This window comes from Beta vulgaris, chromosome 9 (assembly GCF_026745355.1).
Source record: "Beta vulgaris subsp. vulgaris cultivar EL10 chromosome 9, EL10.2, whole genome shotgun sequence".
Classification (NCBI taxonomy): Eukaryota; Viridiplantae; Streptophyta; class Magnoliopsida; order Caryophyllales; family Amaranthaceae; genus Beta; species Beta vulgaris.
In genome coordinates, this window is record NC_079210.1 from 134,517 (window position 1) to 153,086 (window position 18,570).

The 18,570-nt window shown below is 36.0% G+C and overlaps 1 protein-coding gene across 2 annotated transcripts; it reads left to right on the top strand.

Annotated features, from left to right (window-relative positions):
* Nucleotides 1-888: 888 nt before the first annotated feature.
* LOC104902504 (hypothetical protein) lies at nucleotides 889-7,189 on the top strand. 2 transcript variants are annotated; one of them, XM_048636126.2, is made up of 7 exons: nucleotides 889-1,053; nucleotides 1,719-1,787; nucleotides 1,913-2,080; nucleotides 2,548-2,718; nucleotides 2,844-3,053; nucleotides 5,646-5,734; nucleotides 6,200-7,189. In XM_048636126.2, the coding sequence occupies exons 1-7, from the start codon at nucleotides 1,032-1,034 to the stop codon at nucleotides 6,902-6,904; spliced, it is 1,434 nt and encodes a 477-aa protein (XP_048492083.1). In that variant the 5' UTR covers nucleotides 889-1,031; the 3' UTR covers nucleotides 6,905-7,189. The 2 variants fall into 2 exon arrangements, with proteins under 2 accessions (XP_048492083.1, XP_010688593.2); XM_010690291.4 differs by lacking the exon at nucleotides 889-1,053 and adding an exon at nucleotides 1,220-1,622.
* The last annotated feature ends 11,381 nt before the right edge of the window (nucleotides 7,190-18,570 follow it).

Below are 18,570 nucleotides of genomic sequence, written 5' to 3' on the forward strand. Positions count from 1 at the left end.
GTTCATTGTGATTGGTTGTATCTTTACCATATTTTTTTGGTAGTCAATAATAACTTTGAATTGCCAAAAAAAAAAAAAAAAAAAACGTATCATCATAAAATCTTCTTCAAAAGAAGAAGATGAAGGTTGGTTATTGTTGTTGGGAGTCATGGTGGTCGGGAAAAAATGGGAGTCGAAATTAGGTGGAAGAAGAAAAGTGGGAGATGGATAGATTTTGGATAAAAAGTAAAGATAAGATAAGGGGTGTGTGGTGGTAAGAGACGGGTAATCCGGTATTTATAGAGGTAATTGCCAAACTGTATTTTACAATATGTAAATGTATACATGTTGGTAATAAACAGATAATTATTTAATAATATTCGAGAAACTAGGACAAGTGACCAGAAGTAACTATTACCAATGATAACAATATTAACGGAAACAAGAAAGAACTATTAAACTTATTTGATAAGACGAAGCAATACCCAAAAGAACTTGTGACAACAATATAAGTATCTCATAAGATGACCATTATATTCTATATATCATCAGTTTTAGTTCTCTCTTATAAGGTTAAATGAAAGACAAAAGGAACAAAAACAACAACAATACTAGAAAAGGAAATAAATGCTAGATAATAAAAACAAGGGGAAAATGCCAAAAATAGGTAGGACTTTCAATTTTTTTTCTTAGCTTGTACGTGATATGCAAAGGAAAGAAATGATGAGTGATGAGATCAATGATGGTGTATGCCATTAGACTATAGGCTACAGTAAAACTATTTTTCTTTATGGAGTGGAGTGTCTTCATGCATGAAGGCCATATGTATTATGAAAGAAAAAAACATGACCTTGGATTCTTTTACAGCTTATAAGAAGTAGATCATTCTTACTTTCCCTCTTATTTCTCATATTCAAAAGTCATATATTCTTTCTCCCTCTATTTTTCTTCTTAAGTATTATGATATCTAGTGTATGTCCAATAAAAGAAAAAAAATTCATGATTCGATTACATCATATTATTAGAGCGAGTACCAAAAAGGAAAAAAAGAGATGAAGGTATGCAGTGGATATGGTGAGTATATTTTTTTTTTTACTTTGTATCAAATAATTTCTCGGGAAGTCTAGTAGAGTTAGATATGAAAAGTTTCTAAATTTTTTTTTTTATGAGTTTTCGATATAGAAGATCCGAGTTCTCGGTAACTATAGAGCATACCTCTCACAAAAAAAAAAAAAAAAAAAAAAAACTAAAGTAGTTTGTAGTAATTTTTGTGAAGTAGGAAAAAAAATTTATAGCTTAGAGTTGTTCGTGCTGAAAACGTGTTAGAGATTAAGGGAGGAAGAGTAAGAGAAGTAGATGCAAAAATGTAGTAGATTAAAAGCGTGTTACGACACTTACACAATTACAGTGTTACACTAGTTGAGCTGAGCACTCCAGATTTCCCAGTATCTTCAATTCAATTCTTGCTGATAATTTAGCCCTACATCTCTCTCTCTCTCTATCTTTCCTCTAATCTATGTACTGATTCCTCCTGTGTTTGTGATTCCTTTGAACAATGCGAACATTCCTTCATTCTCTTACTTTTTTAGCCCTTCTTTGTCTTCCTTATCTCTCTCCTGCTGCTGCTGCTTCTACTCCTGCTGGTGATCTCTTTCTCTCTAATCCCCAATTCAATTTCTTGAATGTATAACACTATCATTTGATTGTCTTATCTTCTATTTGTAATCCGTTATTTACAGGTCCATTCATTAAACATCTCTCTTCCTTTCTCAAATGGACCAAGAATTCCCCTAAATCTACCCAATCAGGTATTTTTTTGGGGTTTTTTTTTCAAAATTTAATTTTGTTAATTTAATGATAGTGAATTCATGTTCTAGACATTCAGATGTTTAATGGATGTGTTTGTAATTTTTAAAAAATAAAATGAAAACAGATGGACCTGTAGTTCAGTTTGAGAATGGGTACTTAGTGGAGACAGTGGTGGAAGGAAATGCACTTGGAGTTGTACCTTACTCGATCAGGATTGCCGAGGATGGGGAGCTCTTTGCTGTTGATTCTGATAATAGCAACGTTGTTCGAATCACTCCTCCACTTTCACAATGTATTCTACTCTTGCTAATCCTTCTTTAATTGCTTTATATGTTGATATTGTCTTCATGTTTGAAACATATTAAGTATAAGGTAGGAAAGGGTTGGAACTTGCAAGCTACTTACATGGATTTATATTATGGAAACCTATCACTTATTACTTATTAGCGGTCGCTCATGTATATGGATAGTTTGATATACTTCAATTTAGGCCGAATTTGCGTACGTTTTTCATATGTATGATCATAGGGAAGTTTGGCACCCGAATTGGCCATGTTCATGTAACTTAGGGTGTTGCTAAGACAATTCTGCTGAAGGGATCTAGCACTTTTTGATTGCTTATATGTCAAAAGTTTGTTTAGTATTCTCTTGATTTGGTGGTTGGGTCATCTAAACAAATATTAGGTGTAGAAAACTCATGAAGAACTGGGGTTCGAGTATGCCTTGTAAATATGTGTGTCATTAATTTTCTTGTTGCAGATAGTAGGGCGAGGTTAGTGGCTGGATCATTTCAGGGTAAAACAGGGCATGTAGATGGTAAACCAAGTGATGCTCGTTTTAATCATCCTAAAGGAGTCGCAATGGATGATAAAGGAAACGTGTACATTGCTGACATCGACAATCTTGCTGTTAGAAAGGTTGGAGAAGGGGGTATGTACAATGACAACGATACTAGAATAACCACTTCTTTTCTGTTACACTTTATTGGTAACTATTCATATGGCTTATCCTGCTCCAATTCATTTTAAACTGATGTTTTTGAAATGTTTTGGTAGGAGTGACAACAATTGCTGGGGGGAAGTCAAATGTTGCCGGCTACAGAGATGGACCAAGCGAGGATGCAAAGTTTTCCACAGATTTTGATGTGGTGTATGTTCCTTCCACTTGTTCTTTGTTAGTTGTTGACAGAGGAAATGCTGCACTTCGGCAAATTTCTCTCAACCAAGAAGACTGTGATGCTAATTACAGCTCCATTTCAGTGTCAGGTGGGCTTCATGTCATCTGTTTTGTATGCATATGCTCTTTACTGCCTTTGAAATCACTCGTGTATAGTTGGATAGGGAGTTTTTAGGAATGTACAAGAGCTTCCTCAGTGCTCTGATTTTGAGAAAGGTTGTTGAAGTTTTGTTCTTATCAATGCACATAATTGCTGGCATTATTCAAGAACCATACAAAACATATTAGTAATCTTACTTTCTCTAATAAAATAGGCCATTTAAGGCTTTTTACACATGTTAAGAACTCGTCTACATCTAGTTAATATTTGTATTGCATTGGCTTGTAATGTTTATGGTGATATTTTAGAACTATCTATAACGTTTGACGGATTATATGAAGTAGTATCTACTGTTGCTTCGATATTGTAAACCGACTTATATTTGGAAGCAAAAGACTTATATACTAGATTGTAGGTAGTATGTAATAAGCTTTCTACTTAGCTGACTATATCGTTGAACCACCTGAATGTCATGCTTTATGATAATATGTCTATTACTGTCTGGACAGATTGTGTGAATTGAACATTTGACCATATTCAGTTACCTCATATTTGAAAGCTTTCTTAGTTTTAGGTGTGTTTAAAGTCGCTTGACCATATTTAGTTACCTCATATTTGAAAGCTTTCTTAGTTTTAGGTGTGTTTAAAGTGACTTTTATGCCCGAAGAACTGAGAAAACATTATGACCTTTTTCTTTCTTAGGTATTTTAGGGTATCATATAAGTGTGTTATGATTATGATATGAATCTACTTAGAATTGAGGAATTGTTGGATACCCCACAGTAGATGACGAAGAGAATTAATGTAGATGACATGACTTGACTTGTATATTAAAACTTTTACTTCGTTTGTCTGTTTTGCAAACTTTTCTCCCTTAAGCATCGTTTATTTGTTCTGTATCTTCAAGTTTTCCCTAACCTCTTCATTTGTTTTCTCTTTATGTCTCCTCTTAGTCCTCTTTTATATGACTCCCAAACTTTATTTTGTATCCTCATGTTTTGTTTTTCACGTTTACTTATTCATGATGGTTTCTCTTTTCACTTACACTTTCTCATTTTTTTTACTCTTTTTTAGCTTATTCCTCTACTTTTCTTGTTTCACTTGTCTAAGGTGACATTTTCGTATGAAAAGAAATTCCTAGCAAAATCAGGAAAAAAGATTCGATTATTGTTCATTGTGTAAATTCCTAGTTGGTAAAAAGATATTAGAAGAAATTTGGTGGGTTATACAATTTTAAAAAAATGATTCGATTAGGAGTAAAAGGTCTTTAAGATGAAGCTTTCAAGAAATCAGCTTTGTTATTGAATTTGGCTTAGGTCGTAAATGTGAAGAATGTTAGAACCCAATGTGCCTTTATATGTATTCTTCTTAGTTTATGCTTTTTAGTCTTTATTTTGAGATGTTTTTCATAGGTTCTAGCTTCCATTGTGTAGTTCTTTATTGGAAAATTGTAGTATCTCACAATTAACCTCTCTTTTTTTAAGGGGGGGGGGGTATGGATGGATGGAATGGAAGTTTGGTCTCTTGTTCTCGATTTATTATATTGTGTGTTGTTAAGCCACATATAGTAAAGCACCCTACCAAACGAAGGTATATTCACGTTGTTTGCCCCGCTCGTGCCCACCTTGTGCACATGAGTGCCCTGATCAGCCCTTGTTCCTCCTTGTCGCCAATTGGCAAGAGTGCCCTTTCAGAAACGGGCCTTATTTTCGCATGAAGGCTAGTTTTCAGACAAGAGCGCGCCGCATGCTTTGGGGTTAAGGCCTTGGAGGAAGTGCCTTTTCTAGTGTGTGGTATTTTTGATGGTCCACTTCATAGTATGGTCTAAACGAGGGATTAGTGGGATATCCACTTGAAAAAGTCTTGTGATCTTTTGTTGCAAAGAAGCCAATTCTCTTGTAGTATAAACCATACCTGTGACCGAGGGTTAGTTTGGGTGAAGTTGGTATCACCCCGAATATTCTAGAGTACTGGTTTTTGGCCTTCAATGTTTAGGAGTGATTTCCAAATATAATATCTCATTATCTTGGGTATTCTCTTATGTCTACTATTTTTTATGGTCTTGCTTAGCCACGGGCGGAACTAGAACTTTTTCTGAATGGGCGCACATCGTTTTTCAAGTTTCTAAAAGGGGTCCAAGTTAACAATTTAACCTAGTTAGAATATTTTTTTTAGTTTTTTTACTTTTAATTTCGAAACTTGGGGGTGGCCAAGGCTCCTGCGGTCTCCATGAAGTTCCGCCCCTGCACTTAGCTAGTAAGAGATGAAGTCCTAATAATGGTAAAGGAGCATGCTGTTTAATTCCAAACAACTTCTAGTATGACAATGGTTTTTCTCCCCTATGATTATGTAAAGAGTTTCACGATTCTGTTTTTTTACAAGGTGAGATGACGTGTGTGCTCACGTTCTGTTTGCTAGCAACTCTGTTATGCTCTCTTGAATACAACCAAAGTTTTCTTGCTTTTGTTGTACTAAAAGAGTTGCATCTTCTTGGGCATCAGAAATCACTGAAAGCTTTTATTCTTCTAAATTATTTTGCTTTATGCCAAATATTAATCAATACCCTGGTTCTTGTGTACAGATATTGTCATGGTCATTGGTGCTATTTTTGCTGGTTATGCCTCATGCTTGCTTCATCAGGGTTTTGGACCTGCATCTTTCCCCAAATTTGTGAGTATTATCATCTTCCAGCTTTTATACAGAGCAATCAGATCGTTGTGTAAAAGCAGTCCTTTGGTTAACTTCAGCTATCATTAGATATCTGTTTTGCTTCAGTTACTTTGAAAAATTCTTTATATTTGCAAATTTGCTTTTTCCACAATTATTATTATAACTCCTAGCAACTTGTTAGATGTCCTCTCCAGTTCTCTAAAAAACTAGGTGAAAAGTTCACCGTGCTCAAGCTTTCCCATTGTATAATAGCTTATCCTTCATAATACTTTTAAAGATTCTTACTGTGGCTTGTCCTTAATAATTTTTTTGAAAATTGGTATAATAGCTTCTCGTAGTATCCATACATTTATGTGCCGAATTTGAACTTCACGAGCCTCAAAGTAAGGACTTCCTCAAGAAACTTTGGGTGACAAGTAAGCTCAGATATTCAGTGTTTACTTTGCTTTTCATGTCTTGCTGCAGCTTCAACCTTCTGCATCAGATGTTCTGCAAAAATCACTCCAGGAGAAGCAAAATTCAATCTTAGGCAGCATTAAGGAGGAACACGTGGCTGAACCTGGATGGTCTTCATTTGGACATATGATATCTGATCTTTCAAAACTAGCCCTCGAGTCGCTCAGTAATGCTGTTGTTTCCTTTATACCCTCTCGTTTTAGCTCAAGGAAAGGACTCACTCCCATAAAAGACTCTCATAAGATGCCAGAAGATAAAGTCAATCCTCAATTAGCCCAAAAGCAGAGAACTCCTGCCCCTCTTTCGGAATCCTGGAAGGCATATGGCCCGAGTACTACAGAGAAATATTCTGAAGCAAAGGCCTATGCCGGGAATACAACAGAGAAATATCCTGAAGGAAAGGGTTCAAAGATGAGATCAAGTACTTTGAAGGACGCTTCTTTGCCAAGTAAACAAAGATCTTCCAAGCGACATGAATATTCAGAATTTTATGGCTCAAGTGAAGTCCCTCATCATAGTGGGCAAACCAGATCTAAAGCTCATAAAGAGAGGTCAAAGCATCGTAACCGAGATAAGAGCAGAGAACTAAGTTCAGGGGCTCCTGCAGCCCAACCTAAACCTAACGAATTTAAAGAGGTGACTTACACTGATCCAAGGTTTAACCCTTACAATGTCGAAAATAGATACATGCCAGATGGTTCCTACCGTTTTTAACCGGACTTTGACGGATAGTGATGATGGCATGTCATGATAGCTAATTTTGTTCGTTAGATGATGTTGTACAACTAATTAACTCTCTTTGCTTAGTCTTAGTATATTGTGAGTAGATATTAGATTTAAAATATCCGAGCTACTCGAGGATGTGTTTCATTCAACTGGGAATCATTTTGATGGGCTGTGTTAGATGTGACCGTTTGAGAGCTTGGATGGAGCATGTATGCTGGCTGTATTGGTGTTTTTCTTGATATCTTAGAACTTGGTCCCAAATGCTTTGTTGCACATTAGGAATTCTTTATTCCATTTGATGTCTCATCTAGTGTTCCAATTAATTCTCATTTTAGGGTGTGAAGACACTAAAAAATTATTAGTGTTTTGCATTAAAATAAGTTAATAATTATTGAGCTAAAATAAATATAATTAGCCTAGTTTAATTAATTTAGTGCACTCAAATAACACATCCAAACTAAACTAAACAAATATAATTTGGGTTCTAAAATATTTGGGCTAACCTATATTACTAGTCCAAATAAGATGGTCAAATGGCAAAGGTAAAAAGACTTTCAAGTCATAAACGGGCCCAAACCCATAAACTACCAAGTCCATGAAGGGATTTTCATTCCCTATAAATAGGCCTCACATCTCTCAGTTGGAGGGACCAAAAAATTATTATTCTCAAGAGCTCATAAATTTCTCTAGGAATTCTCTCTACAAATAGTCAACAAGCACATCAAATCCGTACTGACTGTTCAGATACACTCAAACATATTCGACTGAGATTCAAGCTTTTGTCAACCCTCATTCGACTATACTCAAACAAAACTCAAACTCAGGTTGACGTTGACAAAACGTCATCCCACATTCAAACTCAGGTTGACATTGACAAAATGTCAGTCCACACTCAAACTCGGGTTGATGTTGACAGCACGTCAGCCTACACTCAACTCCACGTCGACACCAACACGTGTCACTCTCAAGCTACGGAACAGAATCAGAGGACATACTTTATTTCCATTATAAATTGTTTACAGAGATTGTACTCAATACATTTATTGAAATATAATTTCTTTGTTACTTTATTTCCTGTCTTATATATTTTGACTCGAAATTTTGTGTATATAGATTTTGGCGCGCTCGGGGGGACCATCTCTGCCTCTCATCTCTGTTTCGTCATCAACAACAAATCTGAGAAATGGCCTCAAACAAGAACATCTCTTAATCTTCTGAAAAGTCTGCTAACATCCCACGAAAATCTGTAACTTTGGGTGATTTTATGGATGATATGACTCTTGGTTTTCGCACCAGAGGAATGAAAAAGGCTGTTATTACTTCCGCCGCTGCAAAGCTCCGAACTACAAACGTTCCTACTAGGCCAAGAAAGCTCTCTAAGCCTGCTGCTACTGAATCATCTGTCGTGCATGATTCATACAAGGAGCGTGAAGCCCCTGTGTTTCGCTCAACCGCTTTGGCTGAACGTAAGCCATCATTGATTGCTTCAAATATGGAAGCAACTCTCATCTAATAAGTCAGACAGGATGACCGTCCACACTAGCCCTCTCTTTGACCCACTCAATGTGGGGAGTGACAATGAGACAAGTGATGACATTGTTCACTCATCACCTCTAAAGATTATCAACTTAGAGGAACCCTTGCTCTTTTCTCAGTCAAACACTATTGTTGTTATGGTGACCTCGGCTAAGACAGTTGAGGGAACAACTTGCTGAAATGAATAGCCTACTCCAAAAATTAATGAAGGATGGAGAAGAAAAAGATGCTCAAATCCGACTCCAAAATGAGCAAATCGTTGCCCTCAATAAGAAACTTGAGGGAGACGACGCAGCATCAAGACTGGATGGGGGTGAAAGCGAAGGCGATAGTGGTGAAGACGCTCGCCGCCCACCTACAACTTGACAACTTGAGTTATTGGTAGCTCACGCTATCAAAAATCAACTCGGGGAAAGTTCTCAAGGCAGTCATCGCTATGTAAAGCCTTATACCAAAAGAATTGACAAGCTGCAGATGCCACTTGACTATCATCCCCCCAAGTTCCAGCATTTCGATGGGAAAGGAAATCCTAAGCAACACATTGCTCACTTTGTGGAAACATGCAATAATGCTGGTACCACAGATGATTTCCAATTCGTTCGTTCTCTTAAAGGCATGGCCTTTGACTGGCACACTGATTTACCCTCACAATCCATCGACAGTTGGGATCAAATGGAGGAGGAATTCTGGAACAGGTTCTATAGCACTCGACGTATTGTCAATATGACTGAACTAACTAAGACTCACCAGTGGAAGGATGAGCTAGTCATCGATTACATCAACCGTTGACGCGCATTTAGTCTAGAGGGTATAGATCGCCTGACTAAAGTCACTGCTGTTGAGATGTGCATTCAAAGAATGGATTGTGACTTGCTTTACATTTTGCAAGGTATAAATCCTAGGACTTTCAAGAGTTGGCTACGCGAGCTCAGGACATGGAGCTTACCATTGCCAACAATAGAGGTAAAAGTAACACTTCTTCAGAGTACAAGAAAGAGAAGAAGGATTTTAAGAAAACTGACAAGACTGCCAAAAGTTCGACTAAGGAGTCAATGTCGATCACGACTACCTCCTCGCCCGTTAAGATCTCTAGCAAGGCTGGTACTGAAAATAATAAGGGTTCACCTTCCAAAGAACCTAGGAAAAATAGGCCAACCTTGAAAGAACTCCAAGCAAATACATATCTTCTGGTCCCCGAGTAGACTTAGCATTCCTGTGCATTGATTTTAAGACGGTAGAAGTTCATTCCGACGCCATTTTTCTAAAGATTTCAACAATTCTTTAAAATCTCAATGTTAAGTTACCCCTGGTACACGCCAGTGAGGGATTTTTTGTGATTATTTAAAACCATCTTATAAAGGTAACACAAAACCTTTGTAAGAATTTGGCTTTCGCTATTTGGGTTCCTTTGGGTCAAATGTGCTTTATAGTGTCATTTTCCGGGAAATCAAACGTATTTTAAAAAAAATTCTCCGAGTTAGTGAACCGGGGTACACGCATGAGTGTTATTTCGGAGATTACTTAAAATCTAAGTAAGGACGCCTCTTCTGGTCCCCAAGTAGACTTAGGGTTCCTGTGCATTGATTTATAGACGATGGAAGTTTATTATGACGCCATTTTTCTAAAGATTTAAACAATTCTTTAAAATCTCAATGTTCAATGACCCCCGGTACACGCCTGTGAGGCATTTTTCGTGAATATTCTAAACCATCTTAAAAAGGCAACACGAAACCTTTGAAAGACTTTGGCTTTCACTATTTGGGGCCCTGTGGGTCAAATGTGCCATATAGTATCATTTTTTGAGAAATCAAACGTATGTTTAAAAATATCCTCCGAGTTAGTGATCCGGGGTACACGCATGAGCGTTATTTTGGGGATTTCTTAAAATAAAACTAAGGACACCTCTTCTGGTCCCCAAGTAGACTTAGGGTTCCTATGCATTTTATTCTAGACGGTTGAATTTCATTCTGATGCCATTTTTCTAAAGATTTCAAAAATTCTTTAAATTTTATATATTGAGTGACCCCCATCCCCCGGTACATGCTTGTGAGGCAATTTTAGTGATTAATAAAAACCATTCCGAAAAAAGGCCAAATAAAACCTTTGGAAGGCTTTCGTTTCCACTTTTGGGGTCCTTGCGGTCAAATGTGCTTTTTACAGTGCTATTTTGTGAGAAATCAAACACATTTTTATAAATTCTCCGAGTTAGTGAACAGGTGTACACGCCTGAGTGTTATTTCGGAGATTTCATAAAATCAAAAAAAGGATGCCTCTTCTAGTCCCCGAGTAGACTTAGCGTTCCTGTGCATTGATTTCTAGACGGTAGAGGTTCATTCCGACACCATTTTTCTAAAGATTTCAACAATTCTTTAAAATCTCAATGTTCAATCACCGCGAGTACATGCTTGTGATGCATTTTTCGTGATTGTTATTTCCTTAGGAACACTATAAGAGGGGGGGTGAATTGTATGTGTAGAAATAAACGTAACTTTTTGCGGAAATTAAACTTAAACAAAAACAAGCTAGAGGAACACAAGATATTTTTACGAGGAAAAACTTCTTGGGCCCAACAAGAAAAAACAACCTCGACCACTAGGGATTTTAAACTCAACTCTTTCACTAATTAGGCCAAACAACTTTGTTACAACCTAATTCTATTCTCGAGCCACACCTTGAGTTCCTAAACTCAAGTTCCTGAGCCACTGTTCCCTTAACAGTAGTTCCTCTCAACTTCACTCGAAGTTTTCTCACTCTTACTAGCTTTACTCAAAGCTTCTCTCTTACAGAACTTCACTCAAAGTCCCCTTACCCCAAAAACCAAAATACAATTGATCGAAATAAGCTTAGTGGAATTAGAGTAAGAAAGCAAAGAACAAATGGCTATTATGAGAGAATGAAGGCACTAACACTTAATTAGTTAAATTCACTTAATTACTTAGTCAGACACACTCTGTAACTTATTTAGACTTCAATATTTATAGTGACAAACATATAGAACGTGGGAATTAAAATCGAGTTCATGTTAAATCCATTATCCCATGATGTTCCTTCCCTTAAGGAACACGTTCCTTAACATATCCCATGATCTCATTTTGGACGTGGACATGTTTTAGCAACTTCTCCTAAAGATTAGGAGTTCCTTGAGCTTTATCCGAAAATCAGTTAACTTTAAAATAGATTAAAACTGAATTTTAATCTTTTAAGAAAATATTGTCTTTTAAATAAAATCCTCTTAAAATCGGATAATTATTTTCTTTTCTTTTTCGAAAAATAAAATCTTTTCTAAAAAGATTTTCTATTAAAACTGATTTTCACTTAGATAAAAAAACGGTTTCCTATTATTTAGGCATGACTTACTCAACTTCATAATTGAACCGTTATACTGCTTCAAGCCTAAGTCTAGTTCCTTTTATATGTTAAGTTCCTTTAACAGATTCGTTTAGTGCCATTTAGTTTGTTCCTTAGAAAGGAACAAATTCTCATTCTCAAATAAGACTACCAATGTTCCTTACCATCCTTACTTGTTCCTTATACAATGGAACTAGAAAATAAAACGCCTTGCTTTTATTCTTCTTGATCCAATGCTACTCCAGTATCAACTTCTAGAAACATCTTTACTTAGTCTTTGAAATCCTCTCTTGACTTCGTATTCTCCTAGTTCCTTTCACTGATACCTTAAAAATCATACACTTAAATAACTCATTAGTTCACTACTTAGTTTGCATCTTTGTTTCTTTGTCATCATCAAAACTAGGGTTCAACAATTTTCCCCTTTTTGATGATGACAACAAAGGTACAAACTAAGGAAATAACATATAATATAAGTGAATGAAAAAGATAAAACAATAAAGCAGAAAATTAAAAATAAAACAAAATTAAGTAACCTACTTAATGTTTGAATTTTGATTTTTCATTTACCTTAACCTATTTTTGATTTTTCATTTACCTTAACGTATTTTTGATTTTTCATTTACCTTAACTTATTTTTGATTTTTCATTTACCTTAACTATTTTTGATTTTTCATTTACTTAACTTATTTATTACAGTTTGTTCCTTAAATCTTTTTCCCCCTTTGTCATCCTCAAAAAGAGTAGACTCTGCGTAAGTTATAATTGGTTGGACCTTAAGACCATAAGCAAGCACCAATTTTGGTTAAGTTAGAATTGCAAAGGATAAACTTGCTCAAACATCAATCACAGAATACTAGCCATTCCAAGGAAGAAATTATGCATAAATAATCACAAACACAGACATAATAGCAAAAGTCATTTTTATATAGCACTTGTTCCAAAAAAAACAAAGAAAGAAAAAGAAAAAGAAACTAAACAACAGTCTTGTTCCTCGAAAGGGAAACATGAACTAAGAACTAAGAAAGGGGAAGGGGAATTGTTTCCTCAACAACTTCTTCTTCACCACATCCTCCAGTTTCTTCATCATTCACCATGATTTGCACCAACCTCTCCTTCAAACTCTCCAAGGCTAGGGCCATTGTCTCCATCTTCTTTTGTTGCTCAATCACCGTATCACTTGGAACTTTCATAAGACCAGCATTTGTCAGTTTTAGCTCTAAAGTCCAGTGTAGATGATTATAAAATTTTATCATATGTTGTGCAGGAAGACAAACATCGTTAACCCAGCCACAATCATCCGGAGTAGCTTGTTCCTCACCTTTGGAACCAGAGGCAGTAGGAGGTTTTGGTGGAGGAACTGGAGTAGGTTGGTTGAAGGACCATCAGTTCCGGAGTGGAAACAGATGGGAGGTGTTGTAGATGGAAGGAGAAATGGTGGTGTTGGTGGAAGAGTTGTGAGGTGGAGCAAAGGGTTAGGTCCTAGTCAACTCATCCTTAATCTGTTCAAAACTGGAAGGAACAGAAAAGGATGAGGGAGAGATAGAGGATAATTTGGTGAGAGGAACAGAAAGCTTTGGAGATGATGGTGGAGTGGGTTCCTTGAGAGTGGGTTGTTCCTGTTCCTCCACATCAAAAAGGACTAAAGGGGAGTCCTTGTTGGAAGGAACAGAGCAGAAGAGCATTTTTAATCTAGTGCTCTGCCTCACTCTCTTAGGAACAGGAGGGGTAGGCTTTTTGGCAATGTGTTTGCGCCTCTTTGGTTTAGGTTCCTGTGGTGTAGGAATTGGTTCCTCTAGAATAACATCTTCCAGTTCCTCAACAACTACCTAGGCAGTTTCCTCTTGCTAGAGGAACTGGAGTTGTTCTCCCTTGAGTGAGTACTCCCTTGGACAGAGAGTCCAATCCATTGAGTTTTCTCATTCAAGATATTTCCCTGCTTAACTCCTAAAGTGGGCCAACCAGTAAGTTTAACTTCAAAATGATGAAGGAGGGATGTAATCAAGGCGCAATAACCAACAACACAGTTGTTTTCTATACAGTGGGTAAGATGTTGTAATAAAGAGAGGGAAAGTTGATTTGTATGTGGTGTCTAAACAGAACATATAAACATGTCTAAGAGACCCACTTCATTCCTCTTTTCAGTGCGAGGAATGAGTGCTCTCCATACTAAATTGAACAGGATTTGTGAAGTGGAGAGAGTAGGTTATGGTTTATTTGTTTGACCAGCAGTTCCTCCAAAATATTAACAATTTATCCTGAGGAAAATTAGGGAAAGAAACAGTTCCTTTCCTTTTAAAATACAAATCTGTTCCTTGCAAGGAACTTCCCAAACTTTCCCAATGTTTCTTGATTAAACTTAATTTTCTTCCCCTAACTTCAGTTGTGCAAAGACCATCAGTGTTGGTAAAATTCGCACAAATTCTCCATTGCTAAAGGAACAAGTGCATTGTTAAAAGCAATTCAAAAGAATTCCATACCCTGTTCCTTTAGAATGTCTTTAATTCATTAAATTTCACATTATTTGCCCATTCTAGATCTACGCAAAAACCTAACATACCGTGATTCGCTTCTTTCAACCCGTTTCTTTGAAGAAGAAGAACAGTTCCTTTGGAAGGAACACGAGTGATTTCTTCTTCCCCCTGAGTTTGTTCCGGGGACTCTTCTTCATCATCCCTCCCATTAACTTCTTCTTCGCATACTCCTTCTTGGAGATTCTAATTTTGCTCATTTGGTGGGTGTTTCTTGATTTTGTCGATTTCAGGGTTTTGGTAGGAGAAGGAGAGTTTTCCATTTTAGAGGATTGGAGTTTTTGAGTTGGAAAAGGAGAATTTCGTGAGGTTTTGCCATGATGTGAAGTAGATTGGGTTTTATGGTTTGTGAAGAGGTGTGAGAAGTTTCGTTAATGGCGAAGATGAAGAGTTGGAACACGGTTTCTAGAAAGATGAATTAAAGAGGGAAGTTGCATGTAACAGTGTTTTGACACGCGGGAAAAAAATAAAACAATAAAAAGAAAAAAAAAAACGAAAGAAGATAAATGAAATCAAGATTTAATTAAATCTGATTCCTTATTTTTGGGATTTTTGGATTTTTGGATTTTTATGAGTTTTAATTTTTGAAAGAAAATAAATGCTAAGGAACTTGTGCTATAGGAACAACTAATGCTACATATCAATGTCCTTCATATCATGCATGTTTCTTACCTTAGGAACAGTAAGGGGAGTATTATGTGACATTTGTGAGTTGTTTAATTCCTTTGAATTCATGTTTATGTTTTGTAACATTCCAATTTGCAATGGTCTTAGGCAATTAAACACAATTATTTTAGCACACAAAGTCACTCAAATTGATTCAGACATGGGGGAATGAATAGGAACAATCACTTAATTTTTATTATCCTAACTCAAGCCTTAATTTTTCATATCTATCTCTTTGCAAAGGCTTAGTTAGTATATCAGCAATCTGATTCTCAGTTTGACAAAACTCAAGTTTAATCAAACCTTTTTCAACATTTTTCTTAAAAGTGATGTCTGATATGTATATGTTTAACTTTGAATGATGCACTGGATCTTTAGAAATACTAATAGCACTAGTATTATCACAATAAATAGGAACACAATCAAAGTTTATTCCATAGTCACTAAGTTGTTGTTTTATCCAAAGCATTTGAGAGCAACATGCAGCAGCTGCTACATATTCTGCTTCAGCAGTGGATAAAGCAACTGTGTTTTGTTTCTTGGTACTCCAAGAAACTAAACTATGACTAAGGAATTGTGCCATACCTGAGGTGCTTTTCCTATTTACAAGATCTCCAGCATAATCTGCATCTGCATATCCTTTTAGCTCAAATGTATCACTTCTTGGATAGTAGAGTCCAAGATCATCTGTTCCTTTAAGATATCTAAGAATTCTCTTCACGCAGTAGGTGAGACTCTTTGGATTTGCTTGAAATCTAGCACACAAACCAACACTGAAAGCTATGTCTGGACGACTAGCAGTTAGATACAAAAGTGAACCAATCATTCCTCTATATTTTGTTTGATCAACACTTGTTCCTATGGAGTCTTCATCTAATCTAGTTGAAGTTCCCATAGGAGTGTGATTTATCTTTGAGTTTTCGAGGCCATATTTCTTTAATAGTTCCTTTATGTATTTTTGTTGGTGAACAATTATTCCCTTTTCAGTTTGTTTGATTTGTAACCAAGAAAGAAATTTAACTCACCCATCATACTCATTTCAAATTCATTACTCATGAGACTTGAGAATTCTTTGCAAATGTTTCATTTGTAGCTCCGAATATGATGTCATCAACATATATTTGAACAAGAAAATGTCAGTTCCTTTGATTTTAGGAACAAGGTTTTATCAACCTTTCCTCTTTTAAAATTGTTTTCTAAAAGGAACTTTGATAATCTCTCATACCATGATCTAGGTGCTTGTTTTAACCCATAAAGAGCTTTATCAAGCTTGTAGACATGATTTGGGAGATTATTATTTTCAAAGCCTGGGGGTTGTTCAACATATACATCTTCATTTAGATAGCCATTTAAAAATGCACACTTAACATCCATTTGATATAGTTTAAATCCCATGTAAGCAGCAAATGCAATTAAAATTCTAATGGCTTCTAATCTAGCTACAGGAGCAAAGGTTTCTTCATAATCTATTCCTTCTTGTTGATTATAACCTTTTACTACAAGTCTAGCTTTGTTCTACAATGGTTCCATATTCATCTAGTTTGTTTCTAAACACCCATTTTAAGCCAATTACTTTTTGTTGTTTAGATGAGGGAACTAGATGCCATACCTTGTTTCTTTCAAACTCATTTAATTCAGCTTGCATGGCAGTGATCCAATCAGAGTCAGTTAAGGCTTCTTCATGATTTCTTGGTTCCATCATTGATAGGAACGCATGAAATGCACAAAACTGAGATCTAGTTTGCGTACCTTTGGATATGTCGCTGATTATGAGTTCCATTGGATGTGACTTTTGTATTCCAAGGTTTTGGTTGAAACTCTCTTATAGGAACATGTTGTTCCTCATGAGTTCCTTGAGTAGATGAGGAACTCTGATCAGTTGTTCCTCTGTTAGCCTCGGTGACTCTGTTCCTTCATTTGAGGAACAAGAACATCTTCTCCTCCTTGAGGAACAGGAACTCATCGATTGATTTTCCAATTTCTTCGTTCCTTTCCTCTTTACTTCTTCTTCTTCTTGTGAATCTGCGTTTTTCTCACTTGGTTGTACCAACCCAATCTCATAGTCATCAACCTGTATGCTTGGATTGTATTTGTCAGATTCATCAAAGATTACGTGAATCTTTCTTCAACACACATAGTTCTCTTGTTATATACTCTATAAGCTTTACTATGTGAGAGTATCCTAAAATATTGCTTCATCACTCCTTGCATCAAATTTTCCAAGATTATCTTTTCCATTATTATGCACATAACACTTGCACCAAATGTTCTAAAATAGTGATATTTGGTTTCTTTCCAAAATAAAGTTCATAAGGAGTTTTTTAATGATAGGTCTCATCATGGCACGATTAATTATGTGACAAGCAGTATTAACAGCTTCAGCCCAAAAGTTCCTTGGAAATTAACATGGTTCTAGACATTTCCTCCAAAGTTCTATTTTTCCTTTCTACAACACCATTTTGTTGTGGTGTTCTAGGGGCAGAAAAATTATGATCTAGGCCATTATCTCTGCTTAAGTCATCAAATTTATAATTCTCGAATTCTTTGCCATGATCTGATCTAATGTGCATTATTTTATGACCACTAAGTGTTTGAACTCTTTTAGCAAAGACAAGGAACTCATCATAAGTTTCATCTTTACTAGTGAGAAAAATAACCCAAGTATACCTAGAGTAGTCATCTACAATAACAATACATACCTCTTTCCACTTCTGCTTTGAATTCTCATGGTCCACATAAGTCCATATGAATTAATTCTAATGGTTTAGTGGTACTTACAATCGTTTTAGATTTGAAAGAGGATCTTACTTGCTTACCTCGTGCACATGCATCACAAACTTGATCAATATGAAATTTTATGGATGGTAATCCTAAAACAAGATCTTTTGATCTAAGTTTCTCAAGTAATGAAAAGCTAGCATGTCCTAGACGCTTGTGCCAAAGAAGTGAATCATCTTCAATAACACTAAGACAAGTTAAATTGTTTAGGAACAAGGTCAAGATCCACAATGTATGTGTTCCCTTTCCTTGTTCCTTCCAAGATAACCTTCTTAGTTTTAATGTTGATGATCAAGCATTTTTCTTTATCAAATTTTACAGTATTTCCCTTGTCACAGAATTGAGAAATACTTAATAGATTATGTTTTAGACCTTCAACTAAAAATACATTTTCAATGGAGTGTAGTGGTGACTTACCAACCTTGCCCATGGCAACTATGTTACCTTTCTTATTATCACCAAATGTTACACTACCACCTTCATAGGTAGAGCTGGCAAAATATTACCCAATCCGTCAACCCGACCCGAACCCAACCCATTAATAATGGGTTGGGTCAAAATTTTGAACCCGTTTAATTAAATGGGTCGACGTGACCCAACCCGTTTAATTTAATGGGTTGGGTCAGGTTGAAAATTCCAACCTGATTTTGACCCACCTAACCCATTTATGAAAAAACAAGCTAAAAAAATACTTAACTCAATTCAGATTTCAGCCCAAAAAAATTGGGCTAAACATTTGTGTTGATTTTGAACAATATTATCATATGGTTATGTAATGACTTAATTTTAATTTGC